This window comes from Aethalodelphis obliquidens, unplaced genomic scaffold (genome assembly GCF_003676395.1).
Source record: "Aethalodelphis obliquidens isolate GAN/ISIS:26980383/991018 unplaced genomic scaffold, ASM367639v1 scaffold3, whole genome shotgun sequence".
Lineage (NCBI taxonomy): Eukaryota > Metazoa > Chordata > Mammalia > Artiodactyla > Delphinidae > Aethalodelphis > Aethalodelphis obliquidens.
In genome coordinates this window covers 20,714,372-20,731,625 of record NW_020837947.1, presented here as the reverse complement: position 1 = coordinate 20,731,625, position 17,254 = coordinate 20,714,372, and the positions used below count along the sequence as shown (strand labels likewise).

The 17,254-nt window shown below is 39.5% G+C and overlaps 1 protein-coding gene across 4 annotated transcripts in view; it reads left to right on the top strand.

The window, feature by feature from the left end:
• The window catches only part of PHACTR2 (phosphatase and actin regulator 2), a 260,011-nt gene that overhangs the window by 221,448 nt on the left and 21,309 nt on the right, over nt 1–17,254 (top strand). For all 4 annotated transcript variants that reach the window (XM_027084669.1, XM_027084689.1, XM_027084679.1 and 1 more), the window contains 5 exons: nt 1,764–1,969; nt 3,520–3,676; nt 7,353–7,408; nt 13,073–13,134; nt 15,812–15,949. In XM_027084669.1, the coding sequence (XP_026940470.1) occupies nt 1,764–1,969; nt 3,520–3,676; nt 7,353–7,408; nt 13,073–13,134; nt 15,812–15,949 (619 nt within the window). The remainder of the gene's footprint in view (nt 1–1,763; nt 1,970–3,519; nt 3,677–7,352; nt 7,409–13,072; nt 13,135–15,811; nt 15,950–17,254) is intronic.

Genomic DNA, 17,254 nt, shown 5'->3' with positions numbered 1-17,254 from the left:
ATATAGCCAAAAAAAATGAAAGCAGGTACTCAAACAGATATTTTTACACCAGTGTCTGTAGCTGCAATATTCACAACAACCAAAAGGTAGAAACAACCCAAACATCCATGGAATGATGAATTAATAAACAAAATGTGACCTCTACCTGCAATGGAATACTATTCAGCCTTAAAAAGGAAGGAAATTCTGACACATGCTACAACATGGATGAACCTTGAAGACATCCAAAGTGTAGTAAGTCAGACACAAAAGGACAAATGTAAAATTTCACTTATATGAAGCACATAAAATCGTGAAATTCGTAGAGACAGAAGGTAAACTGGTGGTTGCCAGGGGATGAAAGAAGAGGAATGGGGACTTACTGTTGAATGGATACCGAGTTTCAGTTTGGAAAGACGAAAACTTCTGCAGATGGATGGTGGTGATGGTCACACAACAATGTGAATGTGATTAATGCCACTGAACTGCACACTTAAAAAGTGTCAAAATGGTCAATTTTAGGCTTTATGTATTTCACACAATTAAGACAGAAATTTCGTATTTCCTTCTTTGAAAACAAGAATGTTTGGCTGTTGGATTTTTCTAATAAGTGAAAAATAGAGAATTTTGAGAACGCTTAGGCTTATCAGCCACAACGTTGAATGTCAGTACCTCCGATTCTGACAAAGGTTACCTGTTTTTGTCATTCAGAGAACTGTTTTTTGATTTTTTTCAGTGAGAACAGCAAGCACATGTTTTGCACTGAACGGTCTTTCAGAAGTGTGATGTCCAAATTTGGATTCTTCTATTTATATCAGAAAGCAATGTGGGGAACTTCTGTATCTTAAAATGAAGATTACATTGTTTTTGATATGATATGTTTTTGATGTATTTTTTTAAATTCTGGTCTGTGAAAATTGGCAAGCTTTGTATATTTATAGTAACTTTAAGTCAGAGACTCTTACCAAGCTAAATAATAGAAACTCATTGCATCCTGACATATCACCTTTCTTCTAAAGAGTCCACTTAGCTTTCACATTTTCCATCTCATGTTATTAGTATAATCTTATGACAGGCAGTTTGACAAATGGAGAAGATATATAATTTTTTACTGTTAATACACTGACTATGATGAAAGTAGGATTAATTCCTATACCAATTAAAGAAGATAAACTTTTCTGTGTCAGTACCGTTCTAGGTACTGGGCTGGGCTACGACATGATATGAGTTCTGCTTGTCAAGGAACTTTGGCGGGCTGGGGAGGCAGACTGAGATGCAGTGTACTAAGTGCTCCAGTGTGGTGGGCACCGTGGGAGCAGGGAGAGAGGCCAAGGAGCTAGTCTGATGGCCAATGAGAGAGTCCTCAGGGAGCTGAGGCTTTAAGCTAGACATGAAAGATAAGTGGGAGTTACAGGTCCAAGAAAAAGTGGAGGCAAAATCAAATATCTAAGAACCGCTAGCCCATTGTTCTTTCCACGGAACCTCCTATTGCTAGGGAAAAATAAATGTTCAAAACATAGTTGTACAATATTCTTGTACTAAATATGTCAGTCACCACCTGGTCAGTCCTTTTCATTTTACAGATGAAGACTCTAAAGCCTTGGGAATTAAGGAGTGCGGTATTGTTGCCCCATTTCAGTGACGTTAGCTGGCTTGTGTCTGCTTTCTCCTCTCACCAGCCTGAAGGATGTTTATGAAACTAGAGTTCTGTCTCATGTGCCGGCATCATCCCCGAGGGTTGCTCTGAGCTTCACACCAGCCCCATGTTTCTGTGCCTTTCACAGTGTCACAACCAAAGACGAGCTGGGGAAGGCAGCGCCTCAGCTCCTGACTCCTGGGCTGATGGGAGAATCTTCAGAATCCTTCAGTGCCTCAGAGGACGAAGGCCAAAGGGAATACCAGGCCAATGACTCTGACTCTGATGGGCCTGTCTTGTATACCGATGACGATGACGATGAAGAGGATGAAGACGAGGACGGCAGTGGAGAAAGTAAGGCTCTTTTCAAGAGGTAGGGAGGGAAGTCTGTGGTGGGCAGAAGCAGCTGCAGCCTGTAAAGGGCAAAAGCCTCATCAGGAGCCCGACACCTGATGTTTTCTTTCCCCTCATGTGCCTTTCTCAGATTAGAAATGTATATCTTCTGAGGTCTAGCTTTAGATGAGAGTCCTTTCTGGAAGATGATTCCACAGGGCAGGGCGGTGGGGGAGTCAGTCTATGAGGCCAGTATGCATATTTGAATTTGTCCAGAAAGTCAAACAACAGAGGCCTTTCTCAGATTGATCAAAGATGGCGCTTCCACACTGGGACCTTTGTTGAATAAAGAGCATCAGTGCGGGATTTGCTGGATTACTCATGGGGGATGTTTGAGAATTTCACTCCTTTTTTTTTTTTTTTGCGGTACGCGGACCTCTCACTGTTGTGGCCTCTCCCGTTGTGGAGCACAGGCTCCGGACGCGCAGGCACAGCGGCCATGGCTCACGGGCCCAGCTGCTCTGCGGCATGTGGAATCTTCCCGGACCGGGGCACGAACCCGTGTCCCCTGCATCGGCAGGCGGACTCTCAACCACTGTGCCACCAGGGAAGCCCAAGAATTTCACTCACTTTTATACTGTGGTTTAAAAGGAGGAATGAGTCAAGAATGACTAATACCTTTTAAGAATTAAAAACAGTCACTCATCCATGATAAGAAAGGTGGTATGCCTTCTAAGAAGGAATGATAGTAAAGTGGATAAAGCCAACCATTTATATATAACTTAGGGAACTGGAAAAATGCTATTTTTTTAAATAATCTTCTGAGAAAGATGACTTGGGAGCGATTCAGTATGGAATTGAATTTACAGATTATAAAAAGTTATTAATATATTCATGATTAAACAGCATTGTCAAATTCCTTCTAGTTTGTACTGAATAATGAAAAAATCATCAACAATCAAATCAAAAATAACAAAAATCATTATCATTCATTGGTATTTACTATCCTCTGTGAGATATCAGGGACTGCTGGGTAATTTAGGATTAAAACATAGGTATCACAGGTAGACTTTTGTCAGTGGTTTTCTGAGTTGGGGGAGGAAAAGGGAAGACGAGGATTTACTCTACAGAATAAGCAAAGGGGCTAAGTGTTTAAGACTCGAAAAAGAAAAGGCGTTATGCAATCAGTAGTTTCCGTGGTATGCCGTCTCAGCAGAATAAACTTCAAATGTCACTGTCCAAAAGATGAGGTGATACTTGCTGGTTTTTTCAGGGTTTCCCAACATTTTTCGGAATATTTTAAAAAACAGTTCTTCACACCATTGTAAAGCAATTATACTCCAATAAAGGTGTTAAAAAAACCAAACCAAAACAAAAAAACAGTTCTTCAGTTTTTCAAAACGAACTACATCCAACTTGAAAGTCTTTTTTCTTCAGGTTAATTAAAATTCTACCGTTGCATGTGAATAAAGAGTTTGGTCTGGACTCTATTTAAAGTCCCTGCGCACATGTAACCTGAGTGCCACTGGCTAAAATCCTTGCTCTGCATTTCTGCCTTTTCTAATCCTCAGGTGCTTTGGCCAGTAAAATACGACGAAGGGATACTCTTGCTATCAAACTTGGCAACAGACCGTCTAAGAAGGAATTAGAGGACAAAAACATCTTGCAGCGTACCTCTGAAGAAGAGAGGCAGGAAATCCGACAGCAAATTGGAACTGAGCTTGTCAGGTAATTGCTGAAATCTGGGGACAGCACTGACTAATTCTTACTTTTCTCCTTCTTACAGTTCCCTCCCTAACTGAGATCACTGTGACTCCCTCATGGAAGGGCACGCCTGGCCTATCTGGTCTTCTAAAGTTGGTCTTGGATGGTGAATCGCTCAAAGAAGCTCCTTTTTGGTCCAGCTAGCCAGTAGCTTTGAGGTCGCCAAAGCCCGATCCAAGTGGGGGCAAACTTTTTCTATAAAGGACCAGTTAGTAAATCTCTTAGGCTTTGTTGGCCAGACAGTCCCTATTGCAGCTACTTGACTGTGCTATTGTAGCATGAAAGCAGCCATAAACAATACATAAACAGATAAGCACGGCTACATTCCAAGAAAACATTCTTCACTAAAACAGGCAGCAGGCCAGAGTTGGCCTGCGGGCCATAGTTTGCCCAACTCCTGGTTTGATTCATGGACTCCCTATAGCATTCCTATGACTGCCATCCGCTTCTGCCCTGGGGGCTGCGAGACTACAGAAATGTTAAGTAGCTTCAAGGGCCAGTTCCATCCTAGTCAGGTAGCCATAGCCCCCATATCGAAACTTCCCCCTTTTCACTTGAAATAAATGGTCATCTGACTGTACTTCCTGCCTCCGCCATTGTAGGATTTCTACTTTTGCCACTCGTGGCCTTGGAAGTCCATGGAACTGGCAGTTTTAATAGAAGCAAGTGCTGAAACTCTCCTTTTAATGATCAGTTTAAGCATATTCAAGTATTAGTTGTTTTGCTAACTTCCCTCACTCTGCATAAAAAATAGGTTGCATTAATTGGGAGAAGGGAACAGCCTGGAACACCAGAACAAGATTTGGAGGTGGGAGAAAAGTCCTCCCCTTGCTTGGAAGTGGAAGATTTCTGTGACTGTGGTGTATCTGCAGGGTAGGCATGTGAGGGGTTCAGAAACCACTGTCTGTTTTGTAGATGGGGCCAAGCCGGGGCTTGTGCAGATTAAATGAGATGGTACACGAAGGTATGTTAGTGCCTAGATCCTAGCGAGCACTTAAGAACATTAAATATTTTTTATTAAAGTATTACCTCTTAAATTAGCAAAACACTTTTATAAATTAAACCCAATGTCGGCAACTTTATGAGAAAATAGGACACATATACTTGGCCCTTGTTCAATATTTCTGAAGAACAACTTAATAATACAAGAAAAGAATTCTAAAACAGTATTTCTTTACATGGTAATTCCATTTGGGAGGTTATACAAGAAGGAAATAATCTAAAAGGGAAAAAAACCTGTGTTTTCCAAAGATGTTTATTTGAAGGGTATTTAGAGCAGTGAGAAATTAAAGCAAACCCGAAACACTCAAAAACAGGGGACTGATGAAGAACATTGTGAGAAGTTGACACCATGAAATAACTGTAGGGTGGTGGTTTTCTAACTCTGCATTAGGATTTCTTGGAGAGGATACTCAGGCTTCCTGGGGAGAGCTAGGGAAGCGGGTGTGTTTTGGGGCTGAGGCGGGAGAGGACTCCTTCATTGTAGGTCTAAGTAGCCAACCAGAGCAGCACTTCTTCTGTTTTTGTAAAATTCCACTCCAACCCCCAAAAGTTTGAGAGCCTCTAGAAACACACATGTAGTCCATATCTATAAAAATCTGATCAGGGTAGGGTTTTTAGTTTTATAAGTATATAAATTTTATAGAATTGTTTTTCTACAAACCCAGCACACCTAGTCCCTGTCATTCAAAGATAAACCACTTACAGTTCCTGCCTTAGAGGACTCCATGTCTAGTGAAAGAGGCAAAATTTATACTGAGTGATGGGGATCATGTAAAAAGCACAAACATCTAGGTCAAGAGAACCACGTAGGAGTCCTGGCTCTGTCGTTCAGTAGTGTTTTCTGGAAGGCAAGGGAATTAATCTCTCGTTTTCTTATCTGTAAAATGGGAACTGGCTGCCACCTTGCTGAATTGTTTCAAGGATTCAAGATAATGTAAGCTAAGCACCCAGCATAGTGACTGGGACTTAAAAGGATGAACTAATGAGAGCTGTGATTATCTTTATAATAATAAGTGCTTTAATCGATGTATAATTTATGTAGAACTGCTGTAGAGGGACAAAGAACCAGGAGCCTTTAATAACTTAAAAGATTTCAGGGCTTCCCTGGTGGCACAGTGGTTGAGAGTCTGTCTGCCTGCCGATGCAGGGGACACGCGTTCGTGCCCCGGTCCGGGAAGATCCTACATGCCGCGGAGTGGCTGGGCCCGTGAGCCATGGCCGCTGAGCCTGCGCATCCGGAGCCTGTGCTCTACAACGGGAGAGGCCAGAACAGTGAGAGGCCCGCGTACCGCAAAAAAAAAAAAAAAAGATTTCAATAGGTGAAGAAGGAGAGGAGGGCATTCCAGAGAAAGGAAACTCCATAAACAAAAGAAGGATGATGTCTTTGGGGGATGATATCGTACAGATATATAGTATAGGATATATGAATGGCACAAAATCTGGCTGGCATAGATGTTCACTGGCTTTTTTCGTGGGCTCACTTATTAAGTGAATTTCAAGGTAGCGCTGATGAAGATTAAATGTTAAACTTCTTAATGAGCTATTCAAAATATCATTGATTTTAATTCTTCATACCATTTCTGTCACAGCCATAAACATTTAGAATTGATAGTATCTTGCATTAAGATTGCCTTTCATGTATATTAGTTTAATTTGCACAAATTCAATCTATCAATACATCCAGAGGAAGTTTTTGTCTGTAATTAACAACAAATTAATAATGTAAACAAGACCAAGAACAAAATTATAATGGGTTAATAAGACATTGAGCCCTTGTGTACAGATGATCAGGTACTAATCCCAAATGAGCCTGGCTTTTCTTGAAGGTTGATGGAAATGGTCTGTATACCTCAAGATAACTTTATATACATTGTAAATTTATTTGAGATCCCGAAAGTAATATTTTCCTGAAAGCACTGTGCAGTATAAATTGATCATCTCATGAATTGGTATGAACCCTTGAGCCTTTTTTTAGATTCTAATTATATGTATGTTAATTAGGGTACAGGCTCAGCTGCTCTAACAGAGACCAAAAAGTGCAGTGGTCCAAACAAGCCACTTCCACGTGTTTGCTTCTTTTTCACATCGCAGTGCAGGGGTAGGTGGGCTGTCCAGCATGGGTGGGGAGCACAGCTCTAGGCAGTCAGATAGGCGCCCAGGTTCCTTCCGTCTTGTTGCTCTTCCATCTCCGTGGATATCCTCATCTGCATGATCTGAGCTGGCTCACATGACCATGTTTAAGTTCTACCCTGTGGAAGAAGGAAAGAGACAAGGGAATACACACCCAGTCACTTTAAGTGTAAAAAGCAGACATTACAAACACCGCTTCTGCTCACATCCCATTGCAAGAACTCAGTCACACGGCTGCACCTTGCCTGTAGGGAGGCAGAAATCTATAGCTGGGTGTTCAGCTAAAACTCTGGGGGTTCTGTTTCTAAAAGGAAGAAGGGAGTATGGGGGGGGTAGTTAGCAGTCTCAGCCACAATCTCTAGTCTCCAAACTAATGGAAAGGAGGCTTAAAAATGGATTTTTGTTTCTCAAAACACAAAAAAATACAGCTTTGCTTGTTGTTTTATTTTGCGTCTCCCATTAAGGCGGCCTTGTTTGTAACCGGCAGCATATCTGTTTTTCATCACAGGAGACTTAGCCAGAGGCCCACAACTGAAGAATTAGAGCAAAGAAATATCCTGAAGCGTGAGTATCCTGTACTACACAGCAAATTCCTCGTGTAACCATGAACAAGCTCCCTCTAGAGAAAATCCATTTGTCAGCAGGGAACCTTAATATATTTATTCACGAATGACTGAAATGGCCCATTTAGATCACATTTTTATATAATTATTTATATCATTTTTAAAATAATTTCTTGACGTTTGTGTTTCATTTTATGGCTTTAAGCCTGAGATACCCCAGAGCAGTGTCGTGGTTGTGACAGTTGTTTTTAAGAAAGATGAAATTTATTCCATGTATTCTTTCACCCAAATATTAAATAGAAGAAAATGCTCTAGTCTGCTTGCAACTAAATGTCAAAGAAAAGACCAAAAAATCCACAAGGAAATAAATCAAACATTCCTATATTATTATTAATAATAATGTGTTGCCAGGTTTAACAAATGACTCCATTTAAAACAGAATTATGGGAAAAGGAATTTTTCAATCCATTTCATTTTCCTTTGTTATGATAACTGTTTCCCTCTTGAGTTATTTATAATTTTTCAGCACTTAAGGAGTTCTCCATTCATTTTCCTACTTCATTTTCCCATTCTCTTTCCCCCTCTATTTTCTTGGACTTTACATTTTACTCATTGGTCCAGTCGTATTTACGTTATTGGAGTTCATATGTTGAAGCTATAAAATGAATAGAAGTGGTTTGTTGTGCTGTAGTGGATCGATGTGGTTACTAACCACAGTGAGTTAAATAATGGATATTTTTAAATTGAGCCTAGCTGTAGTTTTCTATATTATTAACCCAGTTTCAAAAGAGCTTTTTATTGTATGAAATATCAAACAGCAAGGATGGGCAAAACTCCAGAGAGTACTCCAGAGAGTACTGGCGTGCGGGAAATCTTTTTCAACCAGGCTTTTAGAGTCAAGTTGGCCTGACTCTAAAAGAGTCAGGGGGTGATCCCCATTCTCCAGATGAGTTGTTTTCTTTCCTGAAGGAAAGAAAGATTTTAACAGCATATTTATACTACAGTTGCTATTACTGAGACAACCAGACAATGAAGACTGAACAGTGGGATGAACTGCCAGTCTATGGGGTTCTTTCCTTGCAAGGTTTTTTTCTGGCCTTTTTTGAGCATAACTGGCATGGAACCCAAAGAAGAAGGACTTAAGTGACCATCAGTGTGTGGAAGAGCCTGTTTGGAGATGGAAAAAGTCATGGCTAGATAAGAAAAATAAACAAAAACTGTGTTTAGCTTTCTGAGGAAGAATGAAAGCAACATCTCATTTTGACAACAAAACCAAACCAAAAAGGCTCATGGTTTTTAATAATAGGTTCCTGGAAAATATTTATGAATTAAATTGTAGATAAGCTCAAATGCAGTCCATAAGCTCCGAAAACACAGAGAGTGTATCTTATTGGCTGCCTGATGCAATACCTAGAAAAAAAAGAAAGAGCGAATTCTGGGTAATTCTTTCCTGCTCCTGGGAGACACACAGAGCCAAACCACATTGCTGTTTGGTTATTTGAGGAACTGTTTCATAGATTAGAAATGTATCGCACATTGATCTTAAGTGCTGTGTTGGCTTTATATACTCCATTTTCCTGGAGGTTGGGGAAAGGGTGAAACGCCAAAGTCAACTTCAGATTTGACTCCAGCCTTTTTTTACTTCCTTCTTAGTTTGTCTAAATGTGCTTATGCTGGAAACAAAAGACACGTTTCCAGTCTGGAGAAGCTGATAACTGGCTTGTGATCTCCTGACATAATGTATGGCCAAGGGAAGCAGAAAAGAGAACTGGTGGAGGACACCCAAAACATTCTGCTGAGCAGCCCCAGGGAACTGGATGGCCAGAGCTGACAACACTTTATTCAGTTCCTCTTGTTTCTGTGTTCTTCCACATAGATTACTCTTGTTTGTTTTGTCTCCATCTTTTGTTCAAAAGCAATATGATTGTCTATTTGAAGAAAAGTCTGTGTGTGATGTGGTGTGATTTTTAAGGACACTTATTTAACGAGGTCATCTTTTCTTGACAGATTAGGAAACTAATTCACAGCATAAAACATTCAGCAGTGCTCAAATCCAAGCCTGTCACTAGTTTAATAAACATAAATCAAATGGCAGTCAACGCTGATAGCAGTAATTGGAGACCACAGGACAAATTTCATTTCTTAGTATCTTTCCCAGTACCACACCTAATTTGATCTCTTTCCTATTTTAGTGCATCTAGGGTTTTTAAAAAAACATATATATTAAGTTAGATTTTGGAACTAGTTTCTTAATATTGTTAAAATAGAAAGCAAGTTTTGGTGTTTGCAGGATCAACTTTTGCATATCAGGAAAAGAGATGTTCGTGGAACATCTTCTACAAGGTAGGGATAAAATATTCAGGTCCTCTAATACTGTTTAGCTAGGGCCATAATTCCAGCTAAATCGTCATAGAGAAAACATGTATTAAGCCATTGAGTTCTGCATGTATTTTTCCCCAGTGTTTTGTTATGTAATTTTTAAAGCATACAGAAAAGCTGAAATAATTTTACAGTAATACCCATATATCTACTATCTTTATTCTGCCATTAACATCTTACTTTATCACATATCTGTCCATCCATGGAGACATCTTATTTTTTGGATGTATTTCAAAGTAGGTTTATAAATATATTTTCATTTCTTACCAACACCCATGTGGAAACATGTAAAACAGCAAAAAGTGAAATAATCCCACAAAAAAATGGCTATTTTTAATCCATCTTATCTGAGTTGGTGACTGAAGAATATCTTACTCCAGTTGTTGGTACTTTGGTGCTTTTCTTCTCCTTTTCGCATCATCCATGAAAGGCTCTGGGCAGCACTTGGCAGGCAGGTTTCTTGTAGCACCCACTGCTGTTAAACTACGTGTATCGTTTGTATGCTTATGGCAAACGCTTTCCGTGGCTGTTCTGATACCCGCCCCTCTCTGCTCTGATGAGTTACTGAGGGCGAGATTTGTCAGCGAGCCAGTCACTTCCTTCATGAGTATCCCTCCAGTCTGTTTAAAGTGACCAGACGTGCTTTCATCCTACTTTACAATTAGCCCTCTAATAATTTTTTTTTAAGTTCCAAAAACTCGGTGAATTTTTGTTTTGTTTTGTTTTGTTCGTACTGCACGGCTTGTGGGATCTTAGTTCCCCAACCAGGAATCAAACCCAGGCCCTCAGCAGTGAAAGCACGGAGTCCTAACCACTGGACCACCAGGGAATTCCCTTGGTGAATTTTTTAAAACCAAGTTTAAGGTTTAACCTTGACTCTTAGTAGAAGATTTAACAATGACTATTTAGTAAGATTCCTAGGAACAGTCACGTTGGCCTTCCTCCACCTCTCACCCTCTTCCTCTAACTTCTTTAGAGGCATAATTTCAAATATGGGAAATCTAAGGAAGTCAGTTCCTGATGTTAGAGAAGAATTCCCAATTGGTAAAATCCTGTTTATTTACAGTTGGCCCTTCTTTTTTTAAATATCACTGGCTGACACCTAGATGTGCAGTATGCTTCATAAAGCAAAATTATCTAATATTCTCTTCCAGGAAATTACGTTTTGTGTATATCTTGAAAATTGGAGCATTTGTTAGCTTTGAGTCATACTAGATATCCAGTATTTTGCCTTTGGAAAGTACCTTTGAAAATGTAGCATAATCATTATATAGAAAGAATAACTGAAATGTTGTAACAATTATATTTTTCTTTTTATTAATATCATCAAAGGCCTGACCCTGTAAAGCCCTAGTTTGAATCACATGAACCACAAGCTCGGTATTTGTCTATTATATATAATTTACAATCCACATGCCTTATCCAACTCATATAAAGTAATTATTTGGGACTTCCCTGGTGGCGCAGTGGTTAAGCATCTGCCTGCCAATGAAGGGGACACGGGTTCAAGCCCTGGTCCGGGAAGATTCCGCATGCCTTGGAGCAGCTAAGCCTGTGCGCCACAACTACTGAGCCTGCGCTCTAGAGCCTGCGAGCCACAACTACTGAGCCCACGAGCCACAACTACTGAGCCTGCGTGCCACAACTACTGAAGCCCACATGCCTAGAGCCCATGCTCTGCAACAAGAGAAGCCACCGCAATGAGAAGCCTGCACATTGCAACCAAGAGTAGCCCCCGCTCACCGCAACTAGAGAAAGCCTGCACACAGCAACGAAGACCCAGTGCAGCCAAATAAATTAAATTAATTAATTAATTAATTTTTAAAAAAAAGAGAGAGCAGCAGATGTCTGCCTGCATTCTGAGTCTCCCCACTTCCTTTAAAAAATAATAATAGTAAAGTAATGATTTGACCCTAAGGATGTGTTTTAAGGATATCAAAGGATATATTGCAATATATTTTGTGAAGCAATTAGAAGAACCTACAGTATTTTCATAGGAAGAAATCTGAATTATAATCAGATTTTGTTTGACACTCACAGGCGCTTAATGAAAGCATACTATCTAGTTGTTTCTTGTCTTGCAGGGTAATTTCAGTTTATGTTCATTCGTTGTCTAAATAACCAGACTGATCATCCTCTTTCTTATAAACTAAAATTAGTATTTCAGAAGAACGTCAAGACTTTTCCCTGTCCAGATAAGGAAAATTAATAGAGAATTTAGCATGTTCAGCTAGCAAATACAGATGTTGCAAATATTGAATACTGATACTGTATTCACAGTAAAACAATGTTAGTGCTAAGAAGTCTGTTTGAATTTTAGAAGTAAATCTGTCTGTTACAGAGGAGACTTTTCTTTTTCAGCCTTTTGGTTGAGCCTTTATACCGTGTGATTTTCCTTCAGTAGAATTCATAACAGCACTTTCTAAAAGACATTCTTTCGTAAGCATTGGTATCCAAGAATCTATGCTCACTTATCAAACAAAGTATGAGCTACAGGAACCAACAGAGAGAAGTTCATCAAATAGCAACCATTAAAATCCTGAGCAGTGTTTATTTCTTTTAAAATTCTGGACAGTTTTTTCTTAATTCCATCTGTTGGACAGCGTTCATTTGAGTTGGCCTTTAAATTGTACTACTTGGTGAAGCACTAGAGAAAGAGAAGACTTTGGAAAGTTAGCATCACAAGAAAATAAATCATCTCCATCAACCGTACACCATAACCCCATTCAGAACATTCTGGTTTGAAAGCAAAGTCCAAAGAAATGATTACATTCTGCTTCTATGGAAACCAAAGCAGACAAATGTATTTTGCTTGGATTTGAATGGAAATCAGCAACTCAGACATGCATCAGGTGGTTCTAATTTGTTTTTTTGATGTGATTCAGATTTTCACACAAAGGTCAGATCCAGTAGTAAGTTTTTATCTGAATTCTGATAAATTGTGCTTATAAAAGCCTATGAGATGATCAGCAGTGAGAGGCTTTCACTGGAGTATGGGCACTCTTGTGGTTTTTTCAGAATAGAACAAGCAGTCAGGAAGCAAAAAGTTTTACAATTAGTAAATAAACCAATCCTATAAGGAAAACAATAATATTATCTGTAAATTAATGATTGATCCTTCTGCAGAATCTTTCGATAACTTTTTAAAGATGTTGGTGGAGTGTTTGATCAATATCCGGGAAGTCAAATAACTGTGGCCTGAGCTACTTTTCTGATTGTGTAATCTTTTATAGTAACTAAGTCTTCATGCCTTTCCTCCCCTTCCCCCCCCCCAATTAATAAACAGAAAAGAATGAAGAAGAAGAGCAAGAAGCAAAAATGGAACTGAAACGCAGACTCAGCAGAAAGGTGATGAAACTGTGATGGTTAACGATCGTGTGTATTTTGAGTATACTTCATTTTTAAAATGCAAGTCAGTGCTTTACATGTAAATCTGATATTTAGGAATAATTATTCCTATTAGTCTACTGACTAATCACAGACATTAAAATCAATGTAATGTTTGCAATATGAATTATGTTTATATTAATGCATAATATGCTAATTTCGAAAAGTCGACAGTCAAAAGTTTTAAATTACATTTGCCAATTATGAAAATAACATATAATCTGTGTGAAATTTTTTCAAATGCCAAAAGGAACAAAAAAGACTAGAAAATCATGCAGACGTCTCCCATTCAGAGATAACCATTATTAACATTTCAATGTGTAGTTTGTAAAAATGCTCACTGTTTCCATGCAGTTTGGGAAACACTGAATAAATACTTTGTTATTACTAAAGATTCTGAGCTGGGTGAGTAATTTATTAAGTGAACTTGATCATCCAGCTTGCCTGCTGCAGTGCTACCCAAATGACAAATGGCTTACCTCCAAAACTCAGACCATTGTTTCTACCCATTTATGAAAATATAAATCTGATACCAGGGCCCTCGCTTTTTTCAGTAAGTGTTAAAATAATAATAATCTTTGGAAAAATTAAGCACTATCAGAGTTTATATTTCATTATAAACACCTTGCTCAGTAATTCTTCAGATATACTTTCACAGCTGGATAAGGCAGGATGAGTAAAATATGACATCTGCAGCAAAGTGTGTGACCTGACCCACATTTATTTGGGCTGGCTGGGGAGTTCACAGCCAAAACATTCCAAGGCAGAAAGAAGAAGCACTCCATTCCCATGGAAAAGTTGGAGACTGTATTTTGAGAGGTTTTGGTTTTGATTTTTAGGGAAAAATAGCCTTAATTCATCTCTTCTTTTCCTCAGAGATCCCAAACATCAAACAATAATCAAGTTAAGAAAGACACTATAAACTGAATTTCTTGAGATGGCTTTTCTAGCAATTCAATGGCCATTAAGTTACCAGCTACAGATAAACGGTAACCCCTCCTCCTTGCTCCAGCTCACCTCTGTCATACATATAGTCTTTTCTTAATCCAGTTGGGTCCTTCTGGGAGACAACAGAGCTACCCTACCCCCACTAGCCTGTACCACACAGAGCTCCCTGCCATAGGTGCAAAATATTCCATAGCACTAATAGCTACCCCGTAACTGGCACAGCCCTGAAGGGCAAGACTAGATGGAGAACTTCTGACCTCGGTGACCATTGGTCACTTGCATTGTGGGAAGTCCCCAGAAGCAAGGGTTTCTCTGCCTTCTTAATCCTACCTGCCCTAGAGTGGCAGTAAGGAGCTAGCAGTATAGATAGCACAGTAACTGAGAGTATAACAGAACCACTTAGATTTTTCCTCCCTTTGTCCATCACCCACCAGGGCTTTATGAGGATAGAAGGAGCCGCCGTTGCCTTATCCCAGGTCAAGTAGGCTCAGGATGTAGACCCAGACCTAAGAATCCTTGAATGCCTTGAGTTTTAGAGCATTGACAGTTCAGCCTCTGGTTTTACTCAAGAGGAAACCAAGGAAAGGGGAGCGTTTTGACCACAAAAAACATCAGTTTTTGTTTGTTTGTTTTGTGGGAGTGCTTAATTTTTCCAAAAATTGAACCCATGCAAATAAGGAATGCCTCCAAAGAGGACCACTTAAACCATGGATAGTCTGGCTGTATATAGAGTGTATGTATGGAGAGAAAAATACTGAAAATGGACCCGATGGGTAAAACATAGGCCTGGCTCTACGTGTCCGACAATACTGTGACACCTCCCAACTGAGAAAGGACACAAAAGCTTGAAACTTAATAGCGGACAGTAGATGATGCCTGTTCAACCAGGGGCCAAGTTTCTTTAGTCTCTCAGGACGATCTCTGTCTGTTCTTGGGCTTGAGAAAGGACCATGAGAGGAAAACAAATACACACAGGGCAGGGTAGATTAAATATAACCATAAATTTGAATTTGACAAAAACCACAGGGGGACTCGGAGTTATTAGAAGTGTCTTAAGGTTGCAGCTGGGTTTAAGCAGTTCTGGCCTCACTGAAGTGCAGTTTTCCAGTGCGTTCCCCCTCCTCATTGCTGCATATCGGCTTTTCTGGCCAAGGGTAAATGTCAGATCTGGACCTGTGTCCTTAGACTCTCCTGGAAGACTGCCATAGGCACACCCTTCACTGGATCATTCCTTTGTTGTAACTTTGTGCATTTCCGAATATACAGGTTTAATATAGTAGGAACAGAGATTTTTTATTCTCATTTCTACAAGTTGTAGGGCTTTTGTCTTGATAATTCAATCTTCAAAGCAGCCATACTATATCTGGATTACTATTGTGTCTGTCCCCCGTGTCAGAGATGACAGGCACCTTTATCACAATGCCAGGCAAGGTGGGGGAAATAGCATAATGCAGATGGTTGCTAAAGACTGTGACCTATCTAACAATGGTGATTTTTATAGTTGCAAAATTAGGGCACACTGCTTTCTAGTTCTCATTAGAAACTCCCAAGATGCTGCTGCCTTTTTTTTTTTTTTTTTTTTGATATCTGAAAGTGACCTTATGTAACCATAACTTTGAAGTACTCTGTAGAAAACGTGCCACCATGAGGCTGTAAATGGTTTACTGAACTCATCCCTATCCTCCTGCAGCTCAGCCTGAGACCCACAGTGGCAGAGCTGCAAGCTCGAAGGATCCTGCGGTTTAATGAGTATGTGGAAGTCACCGATTCACCTGACTATGATCGCCGGGCAGACAAGCCCTGGGCCAGGTTAACACCTGCAGACAAGGCAAGACCTCAGTGGCTTGAGCCCTGATTTTATTTATGTATGATTTTATTGTTTTTCTAAAAGCTCCGATACCTACTTACTGCTTACTTAGTCATCTTAGGAGACTGGGTATTACCAAATACCCCAATAATTTTCTGCCTTTGATTATTCAAGACACTTAGGTGATACATTTAATAATACCAACATATTTCTTTCAGTTAAGTCTCAGAAAAAACTTGTTCTTTGTTACCATATAACCTGCCTGCATTCAAACCTGGATTGGGGTGGGGCATGTTTCCCACAGCCATGATTTATCCTTACTCGTAGAAAATATAACTTATACAAGTGACTCTTTTAAAGGGATACGTTAACAGTGGAAAAGGTATTGATCTCTAATCAAGGCTGGCACACTTCTTCTATAAATGGCCAGAAAGTAAATATTTTAGGCTTTGTGGGCCGTCCAGTCTTTGTTGCAGTTGCTCAGCTTTGCCTTTGTAGCATGAAAGCAGCCATAGACAATGTGTAAGTGAATGGATGTATATGTGGTCCAATAAAACTATATTTATAAAAACAGTTGGGGGGGTGGTGGTGGGATGAATTGGGAGATTGGGATTGACAGTATATATACTAATATGTATCAAATAGATAACTAATGAGAACCTGCTGTATAGCACAGGGAACTCTACTTCACAGTAGAAACTAACACAACATTGTAAAACAACTATACCCCAATGAAAATAAATAAATTAATTAAATAAATAAAATAAACCAGATGATGGGCCACATTTGGCCTATGGGTCATGGTTTACCAATACTTAATCTGTATCATGGCTCGCAGTTCAGGATAACTGAAATATACAGAGGGTTCCATCATGAGGAAAGACTAATTATTTTATGAGTACCATGGTTACATAAAGAATTTTGCCAACCATTTGTTTGTTTTTAAATTCTTCACTTTACAATTTTCCTGATCTCCCAAATAGTGGTTTCTAATTTTTGTCTCTAAGCAAAATTCCATATTGAGTAGTCTCATGCCACACCCAGTCTTAAAGCTAGAACTAGGTATTTAGGTACACTCTGTGCTGATGCCCTCTAATAGGAGATTTCATTCTGTAAAGCACCTACTATGTGTCAAGCTCATATTGGAGATACAGAATCAGTATTAGCTCATAAGAAGAAATGAAAGCTAGAAAGGAGTAAGGTTACAAAGGAAGAATGTGCAGAATGAAAACAGAAGGGAAGGAGGCTGGGAAAAGAGCCCGAGAAACCCAACATGAAGAGACATTGGAAAAATACTGAAAAGAAATGTCTGTGAGGTGGGGAAAG